The sequence below is a fragment of the Cuculus canorus genome, chromosome Z (genome assembly GCF_017976375.1).
Source record: "Cuculus canorus isolate bCucCan1 chromosome Z, bCucCan1.pri, whole genome shotgun sequence".
Taxonomy (NCBI): domain Eukaryota; kingdom Metazoa; phylum Chordata; class Aves; order Cuculiformes; family Cuculidae; genus Cuculus; species Cuculus canorus.
Window position 1 is genome coordinate 24683342 of NC_071441.1, and position 21244 is coordinate 24704585.

The following is a 21244-nucleotide window of genomic DNA, read 5'->3' on the forward strand; positions in this document are numbered from 1 at the left end:
AGGCCATTTCTAAGGACTCTTTGACAGACCTTATGTGGTGGTGCCCCTCCTCACTTGCCTTAAGAAGACACCTATAAACTGAACTATAGGCAGACACAAAGATGTCTAGCAGCTTCGTCTCATGTTAGAGATGGAAAGCATGTATAGAAGTGAAGTCTGCTCTTTGACACCCTGCGATCCTTTTCGTTATTGCTGAAAATTCTCACATAGACAGAGGCATCTCTAATGTGAGTAAGGTGGGCATTTCATACTTCAACAACCACATTAGTTATTTAAATTGATAATTCTTAAAAAGGCATGGGGAGGGGAAGAATGTGGCAGACCTTACATGTCAGGATGAGGACGAATGGGTGGTGTTAGCTTAAAAGATTTTTATTAACAGCCATTGGCACCTCCTAGGTCTGATTCAGCTCAGCAGAGGCAAGACTAATGTTACTCATGACTGTGCCTGTGATGACAAAGGAAGTAAACATCAAAATCTGGCAGCAGTCACTATTTGAGGAAAGGAAAGCTCTTAGATTCATATTAAAGCATCAGATTCCATATTTATTTTTTTTATATTTCTTCTGTGGACAAGTGCTCAGCACATTACTGTACCAGGAGCATGGAAGAGCCTCAGAAGTTATTTCCATCTGTGAAATGTGCACAGTCAATGTGTGAGGACTTCTATCAAGCACCAACACTAAGCAACAGCACAGCTGAGAATCAGAAACAGCCCAGCAATCCTCAAGAACTGCCCTGAGAAAAACATCAACACCCTCTTTCAAATCATCAAACTCTATCATCAAATCATCTACTATATTCACATCTCCTTAGAAACAAGTCATTCATATTACAGGGTACAAATTGTTGGACACAACACAGAAAAAAATAAAGATACTGCGTAAATATCATCCATAGTTTCCCAGACAACATTTCTGCTGATTCTCCAGAAACCTTCCCAGAAAGTGAGCAAAACCTAAGACCATCACTGGTGTTTCTATAGCCCATATATTCTCTGATGAGCTCTTATCTCAGCCTACAGGAAGGGCAAGAAAAACAGCTGCTTGCCTCCACTACTCTTGCCTCAGACCTTCATCCCTCCTTCACAGAGTCCTCATAAGTGTTCATACAACCACAACATTGTTGTTTTCAGGATCCCCTCATGAAAACCAAATATTTTTCTTTTCTCCATTACCCATCTCTCACCCACAAATGATCTAAGTCCTCACTCTCTTTCACTGTTTTTCATACTTTGTAGTTGAGATGCCTTCCATGGGTATTCGTGCCATCTTGTACTCTTTCTTTGGCTTAAATGAGCCTCTGGGAAGAGTAAAGGGATAAAGGCGGTATTGCTCCATGTACTCTGACAGCATGCATGGCTTCTCACTCTTTTCATAAGGCCTGGTGGGCAGCTGTGGACAACGGTGACACCTGCAAGGGAAATAAACAGCACGAGAGTTAGTGACTCACAGGTAGCTGATTAACAATACCTCATTGTATAAGTTGGTTGCAGACTGCAACTACAAAATAGAGGGTAAGTGAGTATTACAATGACCGCAACAGCCTTGATTTAAAGTGCAAAGTATAAGCTGCCAAAGAAAGAAAATGTTTCTGTCTACTACTATAGCCTGTAATCAAAGAAGTCCATGAAACCAACAAAAACAGTCTAAGAAAAGCAAGTTCAGCCAGATGAATTAAAAAGCAAGTTAATCTGAGATACAGATAAGTGTCATATTATGCTGGAGAAGAAACTCTACATAACATCCATTTTGTTCAGCTTCTCCATTTTTCATATTTACCCCAAATTTTCATATTTTTAACTTTCTCCATATTTTCCTGTCCTACTTTGCCCACATATTGAGAAGTGAGCAGATGGGTAGCAGTTCAGGAGTCTCTATCCACTTACACTTGGGCAGCACTGCTCTGCCCGTCTCTCTTTCTGAAAGGAATTTTGTCTGGGTACTGCAAAACCTCTCCATCGTGTGCATCAAAATGAGGACAGTGAGAACAAACAGGTTTCCTGAGGAAGCTTCACACTGACTGAAACTATAACACCACCATGGATCGTCCACCATTGGTGACATCCTTCTTTACAAGCTAGGGTCAGGCCAGAGCAGGAAGGCAAGGCTTATCCTGTCAAAACGAAGTTTGGGATCCCTTCCTCAGATTTCTCCCTACAGATAGAACTGTTTATGTCCCTTTTTGCTTTGAGTCACACCCACTAGAGTCAATGCAAAGACTGCTGACTAAGGTCTACAGGATCCAGCCCACAGCAATTTCAGGCCTATGGTTTTATGCTTCACATGATGCCTGCGGAAGTCAGAGTGTACCCCACTGGATGTACATTTTCCAGTGCTACATCACACCCAGAATTGAATTACTCATTTGAAATGGTTTCTGTACTTTAAATAAAGTCTCCGTTAAACTAAACATGGAGGAATCTAGGAACAGTAGATGTCTGATTACCTGAATTTATGCAGATAACCTCTGGTCTGCTTTTAAGGGTACACCTTCATGTGCTGAATCATTTTACAAACTAGGACAAGACGGAACAAAGGGCACAGAGCACTCACATAAAATTTAGCATTGTTTTCACAAGCCAGTTCCTTACCTGAATTACAAATCCTTCTGTGAAATCATAAATCAGGAGGAGTCTTAGTAGACTCATTTTTGCCTTAGAGAATTGTTGAGTTTGGACCCAAAGGGAGTCCTTACAAGGAATAAAGCAGACTATCCCTGTCTGTTAAGATAATAGAAGAAAAGAATTCAGGGTAGAAATATTAAAAAAAAAAAAAAAAAAAAAAAAAAAAGGTGCTGCTCCACTCTCTTAGGAACCTTAAAAAATTCTAACTTTCACATAACTGGAGACGCAAATTGGAAAATGAAAAAAAAAAGTGAATATACTCAGTCTTACTGGTCTATGTGACCTTGCTGGATTGGATTTTGTAATAAGAACATTCCAACCACAGGCTGCACTTATGCTTTCTGGCCACACTTTGGTATTCCAGCATTCCTAGGAATTATTCCTCATTCTCCAAGGGAAAATGGTATGCCTGTTCTTTCTGATTAAAATCTGCTGGCTTCACATCACTTCTAAGTACACTTTCTCTTAAAACCTGTGACACAGAAAGCTAGTCTTCAGCTTGGATTTGGAAAGTGTTGATGAGGCCCTTTTGTTAGGGACTTTTTATGTACTCAGTCTGGAGTAAGGGAAATAGCTGTACTACCTAGGTCATCACAGCCCCACGTGCAGTACAGACACTGGCCAGCAGGAGCATTTTGCAAATAAGGCTGATCAGGAAAAAATTAATAACACAGCTAATACCATCAGTTAGTATCCTATCACAGCTCAGTTGTTTGCACAGGTGTGGAGACTCTCACTTGTGATGCAGGTTTCCCAAGCAGCCCGGAGCAGAGGGTTTGTGCAGCTCCCAGCCCATACCAGGCAGCCTCGCTACTGTGCATACACAGAATCATAGCATCCCTAGATTGGAAGTCATCCCTAGGTTGACCTTTGAAGTCATTAAGTCCAACCATACCTGCCCACTAATAAATCATGTCCCTAAGCACTTCATTTACCCATCTTTTAAATGCCTCCAGGCATGGTGACTCAATTACTTCCCTGGAAAACCTCTGCCAGTGCTTGATAACTCTTCCAGTAAAGAAGTTTTTCCCAAAGTCCAATCTGAACCTCCCCTGGTACAGCTTGAGGTCATTCCCCCTTGTTCTATCACCCATCACCTGGGAGTAGAGACCAACACCCACCTCTCTACAACCTCCTCAACCTTCTTTCAGGTAGTTGTAGACAGTGATAAAGTCTCCCCTCAGCCTCCTCTTCTCCAGGCTAATCAACCCCAGTTCCCTCAGCTGCTCCTTGTGAGACTTATTCTCCACCCCCTTCACCAGCTCCATTGCTTTTCTCTGGACATGCTGGTGTGGGAGAAAACATGTTTGGGTTTGAACTTGATGAGAAAAGACTATGTTCCTGAATCGGTATGGGCGTAAAAGTTTCCACTGTTGTGCTTGTGCCAAAGCAAGCAGTCAATGCCTTGGCATGCCCGCAATATTAGCAGGAAGCACAAAGCTTGCTGGCTGGTTTGAGATCTTGGAATCACTAACAGTTCTTGTGGGAAACTAGGAGTTTCTAGCAAAGACAAATAAGAAGGTAAGGGGTACGTCTCTAGCACTAGTCATTGCTCTTTATCTCTGTAGCAATGGAAACTTTAGCACTGGAATTTTACTGGGATAGCTGTTAACAAGGCAGACAAGGGTATATAAACTTTACTTTGACTCAATAAACTCTATTTCATTTGTAACATTAACGGAGTCCGTGCCTCCACCGCCACACACTTCAGGACCTCAATGTCTTTCTTATAGCGAGAGGCCCAAAACTGAGCACAACATTCAAGGTGTTCTCCAGCCCCCTCACCAGCTTCGTTGCTCTTCTGTGGACACATGCCAGAGCCTCAACATCCTTCTTGTGGTGAGGAGCCCAGAACTGAACACAGTACTTGAGGTACGGTCTCACCAGTGCCAAGTACAGAGGGAGAATAACCTCCCTGGACCTGCCGGTCACACTGTTTCTGATACAAGCCGAGATGCCATTGGCCTTCTTGGCCACCTGGGCACACTGCTGGCTCATGTTCAGTCGGCTCTCAACCAACACCCCCAGGTCCTTCTGCTCCGTGCAGCTCTCCAGCCACTCTTCCCCCAGTCTGTAGCACTGCATAGGGTTGTTTTGCCACAAGTGCAGGACCCGGCATTTGGCCTTGTTGAACCTCATGCCATTGGCCTCAGCCCAGCGGTCCAGCCTGTTCAGATCCCTTTGCAGAGCCTCCCTACCCTCCAGCAGATCCACACTTCCTCCCAGCTTAGTGTCATCCGCAAAATTGCTGAGGATGCACTCAATGCCTTCATCCAGGTCATTGATAAAGACACTGAACAGGGCTGGACCCAGTACTGAGCCCTGAGGAACCCCACTTGTGACTGGCCTCCAGCTGGAGTTAACTCCATTGACCACCACTCTCTGGGCCCGGCCATCCAACCAGTTTTCAGCCCAGGAGAGTGTGCGCCTGTCCAGGCCAGAGGCTGACAGTTTCTGCAGCAGAATGCTGTGAGAAACTGTGTCAAAGGCTTTACTGAAGTCCAAGAAGACTACATCCACAGCCCTTCTCTCATCCAGTAGTCGAGTCACTTTGTCATAGAAGGTGATCAGGTTATTTTGGCAAGATCTGCCTTTCGTTAACCCGTGTTGACTGGGCCTGATCACCCGGTTCTCTTGCATGTGCTTCATGATAGCACTCAAGACTACCTGTTCCATGACTTTCCCCAGCACTGAGGTCAGACTGACAGGCCTGTAGTTCCCCAGATCCTCCCTGCAACCCTTCTTGTAGATGGGCACAACATTAGCCAGCCTCCAGTCTAGTGGAACTTCCCCAGTCAGCCAAGACCACTGGAAGATGATGGAAAGGTGTTTGGAAAGGACATCCGCCAGCTCCTTCAATACTCTTGGGTGGATCCCATTCAGCCCCATAGACTTGTGGGTGTCTACCTGGGCAAGCAAGTCTCTAACCGCCTCCTCTTGGATCATGGGAACCTCATTCTGCTCCTCTAACTCCTGGGTTCATACACAGAGGGAACAACTTTCCTTGCTATTAAAGACTGAGACAAAGAAGACATTAAGTACTTCAGCCTTGTCCTTATCCCCTGTCACTGTTGTTCCTTCTGCATCCAATAGGGACTGAATACTCTCCCTAGTCCTCCTTTTCTTGTTAATGTATTGTAGAAAGATTTTTTTTATCTTTCACAGACTTAGCCAGTTTGATTTCTAGTTGGGCCTTAGCCCTCCTGATTTTTTCCCAGCACGATCTCACTTCCTCCCTGTAGTCCACACAAGACACCTGTCCATTCCTGCAGAGCTCATAGACGTTCTTCTTCTTTTTGAAGACCTTTGAAGACCTTTTGTTCAACCTTCTGAACAGTCCAAAGTCTGCCCTCTGGAAGTTTAATGAGACTGTTTTGCTAATCCCCTTCTTCATCCCACCTAGAACTGAAAATCCTATCATCTCATGATCACTTTGTCCTAGGCATCCTCCAACCGTCACATCCGCCACAAGACCTTCTCTATTCACAAACAGCAGGTCAAGGAGGGCAACCTCCCTTGTTGGTTCACTAACCAGTTGTGTGAGGAAGTTGTCTTCCACACACTCCAGGAACCTCCTAGACTGCTTCTTTTCTGCTGTATTTTACTCCCAGCAGATATCTGGAAGTCTCCCACGAGGACAAGAGGTAGAGATCTAGAGACTATCCCCAGCTGTTTATAGAAGAGCTCGTCAGCTGCCTCCTCTTGGCTGGGTGGTCTGTAGCAGACTCCCATCACAATGTCTGCCTTCTTGTGGGCTCCTCTGATTTTAACCCATAAGCACTCAGTCCCTTCCTCACTGTAATCCAGCTCAAGGGTATAAAAGCATTCTTTAACATAGAGGGCTACCCCGCCTCCTTTTCTACCCTCCCTGTCCCGCCTGAAGAGTTTATACCCCTCCATAGCTGTACTCCAGTTATGTGAGTCATCCCACCCACGTTTCTGTGATGGCAATGACATCGTAGTCACCTTGCCCTACAACAGCTTCCAGCTCCTCCTTCTTATTGCCCATGCTGCAGACATTGGTGTAAATGCACTTCAGCTGGGCTGACGAACCTTCAACCCTCATAAAGGGTTCATTCCCAATTGACTGGTCCTTGGAATAACTAACTCCACAGTGCCAGTTTCATTCTTGCGGTCCCCAGCTGTACTCGCTCCCTCTTGCTCTGTGGTGGCGTACTGGTGGTCCACTCCAGCACACCATACCTCAGTCGCTGGAGTCCCACTTCCAGGCTCATTCCCAACAAGCCTTGTCTCCTCCCCCTCCCCCTTCACATCTAGTTTAAAGCTTTATTTAAGAGCCTAAGTAGATTTTTAGAAAGTACTTTAGTCCCCATTGGAGACAAGCATGACCCATCCCTAGTAAGAAAGCCTGGGGGTGCGTGGGTCACTCCATGATCAAAGAATCCAAAGCCTCTCTCCTCACACCAGGCTCAGAGCCAGGCATTAATAAGCTGTTTGTCCTTGACCTCCTGTTCCTTATTCCTTAGTGTTGGAATGCAACTAAACACCACTTGTGCTCCAGAGCCCTCCATCATTCTCCCTAGAGCCCTGAAGTCTCTTTTGATGGCTTTCAGCTTTCTGCGCTGTAAGTCATCATTGCCTATTTGCAATACTAGCAGAGGGTAATAATCAATTTCCTTCACCAAGGAAGGAAGTTTTCTAGTGACATCCTTCCCTGATGCTCCCCTGTAAGCAGCAGACCTCCCTGTGGAGCAAGTCCGGTCTGCAGATGGGTCCCTCCGCTCCTTTGAGAAGTGAATCTTTTCCAGAAAGGATCTCCTTTCTTTGGTGACCTGTGATAGGACACTAGGAAACGGACTCAAGCTGCATCAGGGGAAGTGCAGATTGGACATCAGGAAATAAGTCCTCCACTGAGAGGGTGGTGGGTCACTGGTACAAGCTCCCAAGGGAGGCAGTCACAGTAACAAGCATGTCAGAGTTCAGGAGCACCTGGACAATGCTCTTGGTCACATGGTTTTAGGTAATCCTGCAAGGAGCAGGGAATTGATCTTCATGGGTCCCTTCCAGCTTGAGATATTCTATGGTCCTATGATTCCTCGAAGTTCCTCTACATCATGATGGTAGCCTCTCTTCTCTGTACTCAGATATCCCAGTCTTTCCTTCCTCACAGCAACTTTCTTCTTTAGAAAATAGAAACTCTCTGCCCAGCAATCTGTGATTCCTTCCAGAATCTCACTCATTTTTTCAAATCTTGCCTCAAAACCTGTGAGCCATGTGCACTTCTGGGAACCGAATTCTATTGATTTTAGGGCAAAATGGTAATTTTGTTTAAAAGGCATCTTGAAGAGGACTTTAAAAACTGCCATAGATTCAGAGAACATGGAGCAGTATGTTCTACAAGTAATTTCATTTAACCAGTGAAATGAGGTGTTTTTCCTCTGCAGTTAGTAGATTTAAATTTCTGTACAGCAGGAGTAGTTGAGAGGGAAATAAGGTCTTGTGTTCTTTTAACAGCACCCAAGCCTGGTGCCAGAGTGAAAACAAAAGCCTCTGCAAAGAAATTTCCAAAGCATGCTTTCACCAACTTCTCTAGCTTTCAGGAAGCATGAGATGAGTGCTGACAGAACTTTACCAGAAGGTCTCCGATGCCTTCTTTCTGTGATCTATGTCATTTCCAATACATTGAATAATGCAGGCCAAGAAAAGAAAGAGGAGCAGGGATACAGGAAGAGGTTTACAAAAAAACTCCCTCACTTCTGCACTGTATTTGTCCCTCCCAATGCAAAAGGAAAGTTAGTTTTACACTACTTCTACTTTTGCATTACATGTACAACCAGAAGTGCAATGGAAAAGTCTGTTTAGCAACACGTCAACACAGTCTGACAATATAAACAGCATGGGAAAATCATGAGCTTCTCTAGGAGTACATCTGGCTTAGAGAATTGCAGGCAAATTTTGGCTAGCTGTTAAAAGAGACGGTCACCTTCCTTTGCCAGGACCAAAGTTCTTAAGTCATAAACAATCCTGATGGGAAAAAAAGTCAAATGAAGTAAATAATACATCAAGCAAAATGCAAGTCTCCGGTTGAACTATTCCCTGTATGAAAGAATTACAGCCCTGAGAAAGCTGTCAGAAAATCTGAAATTCTTTACAGCTTTCCATTTCTGGAAACGGAAAAACAGACAATCAGACATTATTCACTGCAGTTAAGTGATTGGCTTCTTTTGTTTTCTGAGTTATAAAATAAGAAAAAAAATCAGCCCTTTTGGAGAGAGATTAATTTACTTGTCTATCCTTCTGTGTATTAAAATGCCTTTTGAATTTTTATCTCTGTTTTATTAGACTTTCACCAGTTGTAAGTTTGAACTGGATCTTGAATTATAAACAGCTTTTCTTGGTCAACATTGTCTCATCCTAAGAAAACAATGCCTAAAAATAGTTAAGAATAACTACTATGTCTATACATCAGATGGGTTCAGTTAACTGTGGAAAAAGCACACTGTTCTTGTGTTCTTGTGAAAACTTTGAGCAGCCTCACTTCCTGCAAATGCATACTTGACTTAAAGCTAGACCTATTAGTAGTGGGATCTTCATAGGGTCCTCTGAGCAATATCCAAACAAAGTTGTACCAAACTTTTCATTTTTTTGTTTGTTTGGGTTTTTTTTAATTGACTTTATTTCTCTTAAAAGTATGTGAATGGCAAGAGGAAAAAAAATAGATGAAATCTTGCATATTAGTATATGACTTGGTTCCTATCATGATGTTTACATTGGCTACCTAGATTACTGTTGCATGTGGCTCCTTACGTTCTAATGTTCAAAGCACGCGAAACAGTTGATAGTCACTGTTGCTCTTTATCATGAACAATTCTATAAATCTTTCTGACATCTCTTTCTAAATATTAATCAACTACTAAAATAATTTTCTTGAGGTGCAATGAGTAACCTGAACTTCTGAAATTCTTTGCATGTATCTCATTATGCAAATATGGAACTGGATGTGGAAATTAAGAAAAACTATTTCTTTTAGTAAGATATTTACCTAGCATACAAACTACCATTTTATCCTTCTTAGAAATGGAGGACAGTAAGTTTAGAACTCACAGAATGAGTTAAGATTGTATTTTCTTCAATTACAAAAAACTGCTTTTGATGTATGTAGCATGCAAAAGTCAAAGCACTATGAAAGAGGTCACACTAGGTAACCAAGTGTCCTTCTAGGCTTGAACTTCATTTATAGAGCTACTTAAGGGATGTAGGTAGTAAGATACCTATCTTCCCTTTTAAACATGTTACCACAGATTATCTGCCTTTAATATTTAGAAGATTTTTAAAAGATAAAGTATAACTTGGAGATATGCTAATACGCTAGCAAATGATTTACAATCAATCATTCACAAGTGACACCAGCCTCCAGAGTATGCACCCTTCACCTTCTTTCAGCAGTAGTAGGTGATAAGAAGTAGTAGTTGATAAGCATCTGAAATTGACTCTGTGTAGATTTGCCCTCATTAGGAGTTGTGTAATCAGGAAGTATCTTAGGTTTCTCTGAAGTTTCTAGGAATGGAAGACTAGCAAAAATTTGCCTCCCAGGTTTTCAAAACTTAGACATCACACCATACCCATACAGAGTTGCCCAAAGGTGGAACCAGAAACCTTTAACTAAGTAAATGGTCTTTTAATAAAATTTTGACAACGGGAGAAAGTATTTTCGGCAAACCTTATGTGTGGAATGTTGCTGATACTTCTATAATTCTTACTGCTATTTATTTAAAAGTTTAAACAATTGGTTCATGACTGAATAGTCTGACATGTTGCAGCCTGGTGCAGGCTGGTAGAAAGAATACTACTGCTAAGTAGTGGGCATAATAAGATTTATTATAAAAATACACCTGAATGTTTGATATCTGACATCCTTCATTCCTGGCTTTTGGCTTGTGCAAATCTGATCATCAGACAGCTTTGAAAGACTGACTTGTGGTGTTCCCTGGGAATTTGCAAGTGCAAATGTTAAGGTAACCAAATGTCACCAATGGATGAATTTCTGCCATCTTGCACATTGAAAGAACTATTTTCATAATAACATCGTGATTACTTCTTCATAAATATGCCTTGAAGGGCTGTTCTCAAATGATGGAATTTTAAGTCTTCTGATGTAATATTCTTCCTAAGAATGATACATGATATTTAGATCTTCAACAGTTAACCGAATTAAAAGTGCAAACCAGAGCATTCAATAGTAAGGAGGCACTGGTTATAGCAAATCAGTCTAGCTTGGTTGTTGGTGTGGAATATGGTATGGTATAGTTTAACTTACACAACAAAAAAAACGCTATATTTTCCACAGGTATAGCCTCACTTGAGGGCCACAGTTTCAAACAATTTGGATCTTTTACTTTTGCTTGTTTGTTTTGGAAATATCAGAACATTGTGCTGTAAACAGGTCATTAAAAACAGCTGCAGGCACATCATTGTTTTGGAAGTTGATCAGGAATTAGTGGCAACAGCACACAATATTTAGACTGTGGCACCTTAGACTCTTCTGTAGTTTGTTACCTATCTACTGAGTCTGGGCAAGCCCAACTGACCTTAGGCCAGGTAATTTCTTCTTATGTGTCTGCCCATACTGAACAGCCTAAAAGAACTCAAGCTCAGGCATACAGGGAAATCTGAAGATCTGGCATTAAATTTTATCAAGCTGTGGTGTAAGTGGATCATACTAGCTGGATTTGGTGCTTTGTTTCTCAACTAAGAATAACACCTGCATTTTCCTTCTTCAGAAGGAGGTTATTCTGCAATATTCAAAAATAGAAAATTCATAAATTTATCTAAATCTGACATTTTGTGCTTGTTAACCTGCTAAACATCTACTACAGCGAAGAATAATTTATGGCTATAGGGTAAAAAACATCTTTGTTTCTCTGGCTAACATAGCTTATTTTCCTTTAGAGATACCACAAAACATTTGCAAGAGCTGCTGCATTCCATATTTTTTGTCAATATTTACATAGGCCTCTCACTGAAAACAAGAATTCTTTCTGCATCATGCAATGTCAGTTCCAGTCCCTTCTCTGCTTTTGCTGTCTTTGTCACAGAAAACGTGAATTCACATTTAACTGAGGATTATTGCCAGGAAAATTAATTCTAGGAACAGAATGAAACATTTTTCTGAACTGAAAGACAACATGCAACAAATGCAAAATTATTTAAGCCATATCTCCACTTGCTTTGATTTTTCTTCCGTAGTAAACGCTCTTGTCAAACGAAACACCATCACTGAACAATGGGCAGGACTTTCAGAAGACGTGGGGGCCAGCAACCGGACAGACCTACCAACCTACAAAACTGTTGGACATGCAATGCTGTGCTCCGTTTCACACAGTGAGCTGCGGGAAACTATTCAGTCCAAAGTACTATCAGTTATCTCCACGTCTATTCAAGGTAAGCAGTAGAAATGACTGTAACTAACATTAGCTTGCTGCCATCTTCTGGTGAAAAGTTCTTGACTGCAAATACAATCAATGTTTGCTTGATCAGATTTTCTCGGATTTTTATCTGACAGTAAGGCAATGGGATATTACCTATGCAGTAATATTACTTAGAGAGAAACAAGCAGGTTAGTACTCTAAAAGAGACTAAGGATCCTTTCCACAAATCCCCTTTCACTGACCCTTTACCATACCTGCAGTAATCTAGACAGCAACTGCCAGAGGAAAAAAGTGGCCTCAGTGGTAGCTATTATTTTCCTTAGAAAATTATATCAATTCAGCAAAAATAAAATACACATCAAAAGCCATCTATTTGTATGCACTGTGAACAGAAGAAACAAAACACAAGTAAAGTCGGGAAAGGCAAAATTTGACACTAAATACGCAAAACACAGTTGTGTTAAACAAGCCAGTACTGCAAGAGTAGTAATGGATGTCACTCTACTTTCTTCTCCTACAAGTTAGTCGGACTCTTGCCTGTTCTTTGCATGAAGTATGTGCAGCTGGGAAATATTCTTCACTGGGTGACATGTCCTGGGACATGAGAAACCAGTACATGATAATTCCAAGGAGAGACAGAAGAGATTCACTTCCAAGTTCCCATATTCACAATGACAAGCAGGAAATCCTTCACCACAACATACCCAAACTAACAGCAAGGATAAAGAATGTACATTAGAAAACTATCTTAAGTGCATTGTGGTATTAGTTTTCATGCTCAGAACATCCAGCAGAAAGATATCAGCAGTTTACATTCTTTTATCACATTTAATCCAATCATAACTAGTACTTGATAAACTAAGCTCGACTCACAGGAAAAATTATTATTGAGAAAGACACTATTTCAAAGATTTAGACGAACATGCTTACAGTAGGATTATGTAGAAGGCAACATCAAACATTGCCAGTGGTACAACATGCAGGTCCGAAAATTACTCTGGCAGACCAAGCAACAAAAAGTCAGATGCACAGTTTGCAGAACATTTTACAAGGCTGAGAAAAATCATACAGTATTCATATGCAGTGCAGTCAATCCTGTGCTTAGGGAATAGGAAGCACAAGCTTCACAAAAGGCTGAAAAGCAAAGACTTTTCAGGAAGAAAAACTGAAAATGAACTGAAGGTCACAAGTTCCCAGCTGACTTTAGAAACTTAACATCTATACTAGCACCTATCTTCAAAACTCTGCCAAGAACAACTATCTGTGCCATCATAACACCAACACAAGTTTTACTAGAAAAAGACAGTAATTTTAGACAGCTGTTTTCCATCAGAAGTTACTGAAATAACTTCTGTTATTAGAAATAGTCTAATAGAAATAGTCTAATTAGAATCTAGAAATAGTCCATGAAAACAGGCTGAACTTTAATCAAACTTTCTGTTTGATTTAAAAAACAGGTGTGTTTTCCTATTAATCTGTCTTTAAATTTCCCCTTTTAAGTAGTTTAATGTTCTGAAGTTTTGTTTCTCATTCTGGCATTTTATGTTCCTACAATGCCATGTTGATGACTCTGAAAGACGTTACATCAGAATATCTGGCATCACAAAAACTCTCTTCTCAATCCTCTTGCATTACAATTCAGTAAATTGAAATTTTGAAATAACATATAAAAATTAATTTTGCTACCTATGCAATAAGGGATGAAAATACTGCCAAAGCATTAAACTAAGTCCTTAATAAAGTCCAGATCTTCTAACAGTTATTTGTTCCCATTATTTGGGAAACAATGGTTGCAAAAAATATTAACTGATGATTAATATTGACTTGCAAACCTAAACCTGCTCACTATCAGGAATTTTCTTTTTCTCTGCCTTTAAAGCCTCTCCTATGACTTCTTATTGTGAAGTATACTTTAAACCCTTGCTGTGTTCAAGAATATCCCAGAAATCTGGAAAATAGTTCTAAATCTTGCTTTTGATTCCCCACTCACCCCTCGCAATCATTTGAACATCATATAAACTGAATAATGCAGTCAATGGCATATAGCCTGAGGAGATGTCAACTTAAATCAGTACTGAAAAGATCTACTGCAGTAATGTCATCTAATGACCTGATGCCATGATCTTCACCCACAGCTGGGAGATGAGATCAGTCCAAACAGTGTATTTTCCCAACTTAAAGTAATTTATAAAAAATCCCACATTTTCTATGAATGCTGCATGGAAAGAGAAGGGAACAGAAAAAGGGTTACAGAAAAATTTTCTTGAAAAAAACAAAGGACTTCTGCTGTTGCAATGCTAAAAGACCATAATGTCTATGGTAGGGGCTTAATTATGTTGCATTTTCCTATTTTACTCATGCATAATAACAACATATAATAGGTAATTATAAGAGGTAGTAATATGTGAAAGTAATAGGTAGGATAGTGCCAGTCACTATAAGGAGGACTGACAGAACCAAAATCAAAGAATTTAGTGTCTCCAGCATAGGCTTTGCATTTAAGTACTTATTCTTACAATCAATTTTGTTGTTCTGTAGGAATAAAGATATTTTTTCTGTTAGGGATATAAGAACCGTTTTCCTTTAATTTAATCCAGCTTTAGCCTTTACTAAAGCTCATTTTAGACATGCATTTGCCAGTTTGTTAACAAACTATTTCCAATATAGCAAAAATCATGACTTATGCATCTTTAGTATCTGCTAAAAGAAATAAAACTCATTTTTTTTAAAAGCTGGTTCAAACTTAAAACTAGTATTTTATTAAAACCAACCAAAGAAAAAGAGCTCTAAGGAAAGAACTTCACTCTGTGCTTTCTCAGTTTCCCCTGAGCTTTGCAGTGGTTGGTCTGCACGAAATCTAACACTCTACACTGTGAAAATGATATCACAAACTGCTGAAAATTCATCCCACAAGTGCTGCATAGGACTTCCTCAGTTTTCTCAGGAGAATTCCAGTCTGACATTTCCGGACTATCCTATTTCCACTCCCCAAGTTACAGAAGTTTCAGCGCTTTCCATAGTGATGTACTTCATCCATAGAAGCTGTGTTTTGAAGATGGGCCCATTCAGGCAGACACTTTCTCAAGTTCTTAAACAACCAGTTCTGAGGCACAATGATCTTATTAACTCCCACTGAAACGAGTTGTCACTACACCCACTCAGCACTTCTGTGTTTTATTTCACTTTACCCTGAAGAAACTCTCACAAGAACAACCAGCAATAAAAAAAGCCCTTTCCAAACTTCTTCAGAAAAGGACTTCAACATATCTAGATCCAGATGAGCAGAACATGCTACAATGTAAACAGGCCAAATTTAATTAAAAAAATAAATAAAATTCGAAAGACACACCCCAGTGACCAACCTACTTTCCAAACAAGAATTCAAGAGCAAAATGCAAAGTTGCTCTTGCACTGAGAGATGACATCATTCAGCAACATGACATCACCGTCTCCATCAGTGTAAAGGTGCACCCAAATGTCCAGTACTGGCATAACAATGTGTCAGGTGAAAATACTTGCAGTATAGCTACACCTGGCCTTTAGTGTTAAAAAACTTTTTACAAATAGCTTGTTAAAAGGACCAGTATTTTCACCATAGATGTCTAACTATGCAAAAATTAGATAACCGAATATACAGTCTGTTCAGACTTTTTTTTCTTGAAAACACTGCTCTCACTGTATAACAAAATTCCTTTGTTAAATAATGGATAAAACCTTTAAGAAGTGCCCAAGCCTATGCTCCCCACTGTTTCCTATAAATAATAAAATATCCAATCTTTTAGAATGGTAAACAGCCACTGAAAAAAATTTCATCCCAATGACATGAAATAAAATAGCTGCCCAAAAATTCAAAGATGGAAGTACTGGGTATCTGAACCCTCTGTGTTAGGAATACAGACAACAGTGAATCTCATACTGAGTGAACCTTTCTCTGAGATGGTATGTACTGCAAAATTTAGACCAAGAAACTTTGATAAAAATTTCTGTAGAGAACCTTGATTCGGTCACTTGGTCTTCCCATTGCCATGATTTGCCCGAGAGTCAAACACAAATTGTACCCAGTAGGACAGCATACTGTTTTCTCTCATACTCTAACGAGCCACATTAGCAGGACCTCTCATACCACTTCCTTTCATTCCCACAGGTCACTTTACTTGCCGTTGCCTTGACTTGCAACAGGTGCCATTGTTTCCTATTCTCTATTTCTCTTCATGCAAGTTTTCCACAGCAGGTACATCACACACACCACCAGTCCAGTTTTGATTAAAAACACTCATCTTCCACACTGCTAATCATGCTTCTTGGCTAGATTTTTGTCTTTTAGTCAGAAAGGTTCTCAGGACAAGGACCATTTCTAATTGTTTTTGTTAGTGCTCAATTACTTCAAAAAACCCAAACCAAACAAAACAAAAAAATAGCACAAAAAAAACCCCTTTGTAAATAAATTCTTTAAGCAACTGAAGATGCCCAGACACAAATGCAAGTGAAATGATTGTGCCCCTGGCTCCTGTAGTGCTTTATGTTAACCGTCAAAGAGCTACTTGCAGATTTCTTTGAATGGTATTCCTAAATGCAAACTATTAAAATGCACGCAGCTGGAAGAGAAAGGCAGATGGACAGAAGGTACACAAATGAGTGACCAACAAGTTAAATCCACCTCTTGGGATAACCCTGCCTATATATAAATGTATCAGAAGTGATTGTCATTGCCACAGAGATACACCACCAGCTGTGATTATGATTGAGAAGTGTTAAAATGTCCAGAGTAGGGACAGAAATGTATCCAAACGCTATGCAATTGTGCTTTATGCCGATTTAATAGAGTTACCCAACTGTAAACCCACAGACAACAGGGCACACAGCTGAATATCTTCACATAGTCTGGACTGTGAGTAGATATGACTAGGCAAGATAGCCTGAAATCTGCTCTCATATGGAAAAGCTACATTCAAATGTTGCCACACTTAACAAGTAAGCCCAGCTGGGTTGTTAAGCATTGCAGATGGTAAATTGGAACTCCCATGCAAGATTTTTGCCATAGCTACTAGTAGAGTAATTCCAGCCAAAGCTTTACAAACTATACAACACAGAAGACCGAAACAGAAATATCAAGCCATGGATGTAATTCAGGCTTGATAACAGACCCCAGGACCAAGCTCAAACTGGAGTACTCATATCCTTTTATGAGACTACTTATCCTATCTTCTCCCAATCTCTACTAAAATGATAGGTTTCATGAGTAGCTACCAAGGGTCATAGATCATTTGCCAGTTCAGCCCTGAGAAACTTCTCCATAGTTAAAGTGAAGATGAATATATACTCTTCTACATGCAAAACAAGAAAACCTATGAGTTATTAGGCAAAAGCATACGAGAACTTCAACATATATCTCAAATAACCACAAAAATGTGCTTCCTTTTACTCAGTTCTCCACATGACACTGTAGAAGACTATACAAAGGTACAAAACATTACCAGAACCTCAGTTCTGTGCTTATGGAATTACTAAAGGCTCAATATTACTTCCTTGTGCATAAATGGGTTTTACACAAGATGCAGGAGCAAGAGAAGTAATCCTTGCCCATGATTTCTCTTGCCCTCATATCTTCTTAATTTAAAAGGCTTTAGTCAATGGACCCAAACAAATTGTGCAAAGGGACATAAAACATGGCTACAAACCCATCAGTTACCTCAAACATATTCTCATTCTATAGCTGCTGCTACAAAACGCCAGTTTGCATTGCTGCCCTAATGCACTGGAATTCTTACCCTCACGCCTCCATGCATCATCTCTCACACACACATACCATGCATAAATGAAAGAAACTTGGTGTGAATTTGCCCCATAAGGAATGATACATTTATTTCTGCATCTCTACACACATGCATATATACAGACACATTCATAAACATCACATGATTTAACATTTGTGTGGTAAATATCCATGCTGAAAAGTACTGAGCACTGAACATCCTGGAATCATTCCAAGTTTTGTAGCTCTCACATGGGTTTATACACTAGCAGTCTGGTCACTGTTGCACATAGTATGTCAGATGGAACAGCTAGATCAAAGTCTTTCCCTAACATCTCGAAGCTGTGATGAAACAGTTCACCTTAATTTAAGTATATCTATACATTTTTTTTTTTTCAAAGTTTCTACTTCTTCCATCTCTCCCAGTCATTTAAACAAAAAAAATATTTTCTCAGTCCATGCCATCATAGAGAGCACACAATGAATAAATGGTTCATTCAAATCATATATTTCTGGCTTTATGCAGTTATAATACGTATTCTATTCATAGCCATTCCTAGCACAAAGTAAAAATTGTATCTCTCAGCTAGTGTTGCCACTAGCCACAATTCTAAAAGCAGCAATTACACTACAAAAGGGACTTGCTACTCATTAAGTTAGTAATTGAGACCATTTCCCATATTACTTTCAGAAATCCATTGACAGAACTGCATTGGCATTTTTCAATGCTCGGTGAACTACTGACAGTAGATTATATGTTAGTTTAGCTTTACTTTTTCGTAAAAATAGACTGATGTATGTTCGGTATAGACAGAACATATACAAGATAGCCTGCAAACAGTTATCTGTTACCTTGAAAAAGTTATAGCATTTATATATTATTATAGCTATATGTTATTTGATATACCACTATGAAACATTGTACCATTTATATTATATTTGGAGGAAAGATATTCCAGACATTTCATCATACCTTTATGCCTTGGTAAGCAGAAAACATTAGTATAATCTTCTGAGTCTAAGACTAAGGAGTAAAGATGTCATTAAGCTATCCTTTTGGAACTTACCTAGTAAGGACAGGCAAATCTAAACCGTGGAATACTGACTGTGCTGCAGCGCTGCATTAAACAATGTTATATTCTCCTCCGGAAAGGAAAGTGCGGTATTTGCACTACGTATTTCAGATAATGATAATCCAGTGCCCCAAGCTTTAGGAGCCCAAATTTCTTATTCTTAGGAAGTCAAATGGAGGATCCTCTAATTAGGAAGTTAGTGAGAAAATTATTTTCCCCAAGTCTAATGGGCAAGTACTTCTGAATGGTATTTCAGGCTAGGTATTTTAGATATTCAACACTGTACATTGTGAATACTCCTTTCCTCTTCAGCAAACATAGTTTCGAAGAAGTGACAAAAATATATAAGGTTTATTCGTAGCTGTTGATAATACACTGTTCTCCCAACGCTCCCTCACTAGTCAGTAGACCACTGCTCTACATGAATATTTCATCCTAAACCTTAACATAATTATGATGGCTGTCTAATATAAGCTTAACCAAAACTTCCTAAGTATCCACCACAAACTAGTGGGCAGGTGAGCTACTACTTATAACACAAAACCCATAGTTTTCCACTTGCCTGCAAGCAGTAAGGATCTCTAAGGTGCAAAGGTATATAATTTCAGCTTTCATATATATACGAAAGGAATCTAAGGCAAGGTCTCCATAAGAAACTCAAAATTGTAGCTGTTACTTCTTAATCTCGAACTGTCATAAAATGGTTTGAGCTGGAAAAGACCTTAAAGATGATCAAATTCCACCCCCCCTGCCATAGGCAGGGACACCCTCCACGAGATCAGGCCGCTCAAGGCCCCATCCAACCTGGCCTTCAACACTTCTGACTCTTTAATTCATCATGTTTTATTTAAAAATGCACAGGATTCATTTTCAGTGCACGTAATGTCAACGTAGTACCAAACCAAAGCAGTTATATTTTAATTAAGACAGGCCACGGTCAAGGTATTATCCACTTCCTTAGACGTAGCTACTCTACTAGGTTATCTAACATTTGAAATATTATACTGCCTCAAAGATACATCTATACTTCAGCAGATTACTTGCTTAGAACCAGACAATCCTTCTCAATCCAGATCTCAATTCTACAAGTTTACATCCTCGATAACACAGTCCTCTAAAACAATAATCAAATCACTACTGCTACTTCTCTCTGGAACACAACTCCCAAAGTCAAACATAAATACCAGTTAACAAAAAAAAAAAAAAAAAAAAAAAAAAAAAGACACACGTAGAAAAAGGAACGGAGGGAGCAGATACATTTATCCCTTACAAATAAGAGCCTGATAAAAGTACCCAAAAATACAGTTTACAATCTGATTGATACCAACACTTCTATTCTTTTTGAGTATGTGTTTGTTACTAATGATGCGTAACAATAATGCATACCAGCCTAATATAAACTCCAGGTGGGAATTTTGTACTTTTAAACCCTCTTCATAATAATTATTTAATAGCTTTAAAACAAACTAAAATAAGTAATCTGAATAAGTTGGGAAGATTTTGGTTTTTCCATTAATAATTTTATTCTTAATCTGCAAATATGGGAGAATGGTATTATATCAAAGGATCTAAAACTTAATCATTACTTTTAAGAAAAGTTTGCATACATTCACAAGACTAATGAATCCACTAATGAATCCTGGTATTTTCAGTTGTCTCTTCCATTTGTTAAAGTTCCAGTCCTGTATCTTTTCCAGAATTAGCAAGTTTACAGCGGAAGTATCACTTCATGTCACATTCATATGCAAATTCAAAGCACATAACAGCCATTTCAAAGCAAGTTTGCAGACAAAAAAAAGTGGAAAGCTCTTCTCTTAGAAATGCAATCTTACCTACACAAGAAAAATGGAAAGCCTCCCTACTGTTTACACCTCCCTACTGTTTACTGTTCATGACAAAAACAAGAGCAACAGTTCTAATAGAACTGAATAGGGGAGGAAATACTTTCTGTTTTAAAACTTTAGAAACACTCTAACATACCTTTGTTTATAGCTTTTCACATGTAACTTAAAGCAGTGAATACCAGTGCAGCCCCAAAGAGCAGTGCAGCCTGCTAGTGAAGTAACCAATACTGCAAGGCCCTCCCCCCAGCCTCTTTTACATACCCACAGGAACAGAGCTGACAAATGCATTTCTTCAAGGATGGAACCACATGTGGTATAGAAGGCATGTTTGCTAAGAAAAAGTTATGATTCCAGTCTTTCCCAGGAGATGCACTATGGCAAAACAATCACTCTTCAGCAGCAGCCTCTGGAGACAGTTACGTCAGATTATCTAGTAATCTCCAGAACAAGGGAGAGAGTACACGACATTGGGCTGGCTCCTTCTGTAGGGTAACATGCTAAGGTTCCTCTGGTAGTATCTAGACTACAGCTCTGTAGTCCTGCTTTTAAGACTAATCTGA

At 39.7% G+C, this 21244-nt stretch overlaps 1 protein-coding gene across 4 annotated transcripts in view; it reads right to left on the reverse strand.

Annotated features, from left to right (window-relative positions):
• Positions 1-21244, reverse strand: part of SAXO1 (stabilizer of axonemal microtubules 1) — a 37421-nt gene that overhangs the window by 13242 nt on the left and 2935 nt on the right. For 2 of the 4 annotated variants that reach the window (XM_054053934.1, XM_054053931.1), the window contains exons 1-2: positions 3748-4320; positions 1234-1413 (exon numbers count right to left, since the gene is read on the reverse strand). In XM_054053934.1, the coding sequence (XP_053909909.1) occupies positions 1234-1378 (145 nt within the window). In that variant the 5' untranslated portion in view covers positions 1379-1413; positions 3748-4320. Of the gene's footprint in view, positions 1-1233; positions 1414-3747; positions 4321-21244 lie in introns of those variants that run through there. The other 2 variants (XM_054053933.1, XM_054053932.1) reach the window with 1 other exon arrangement.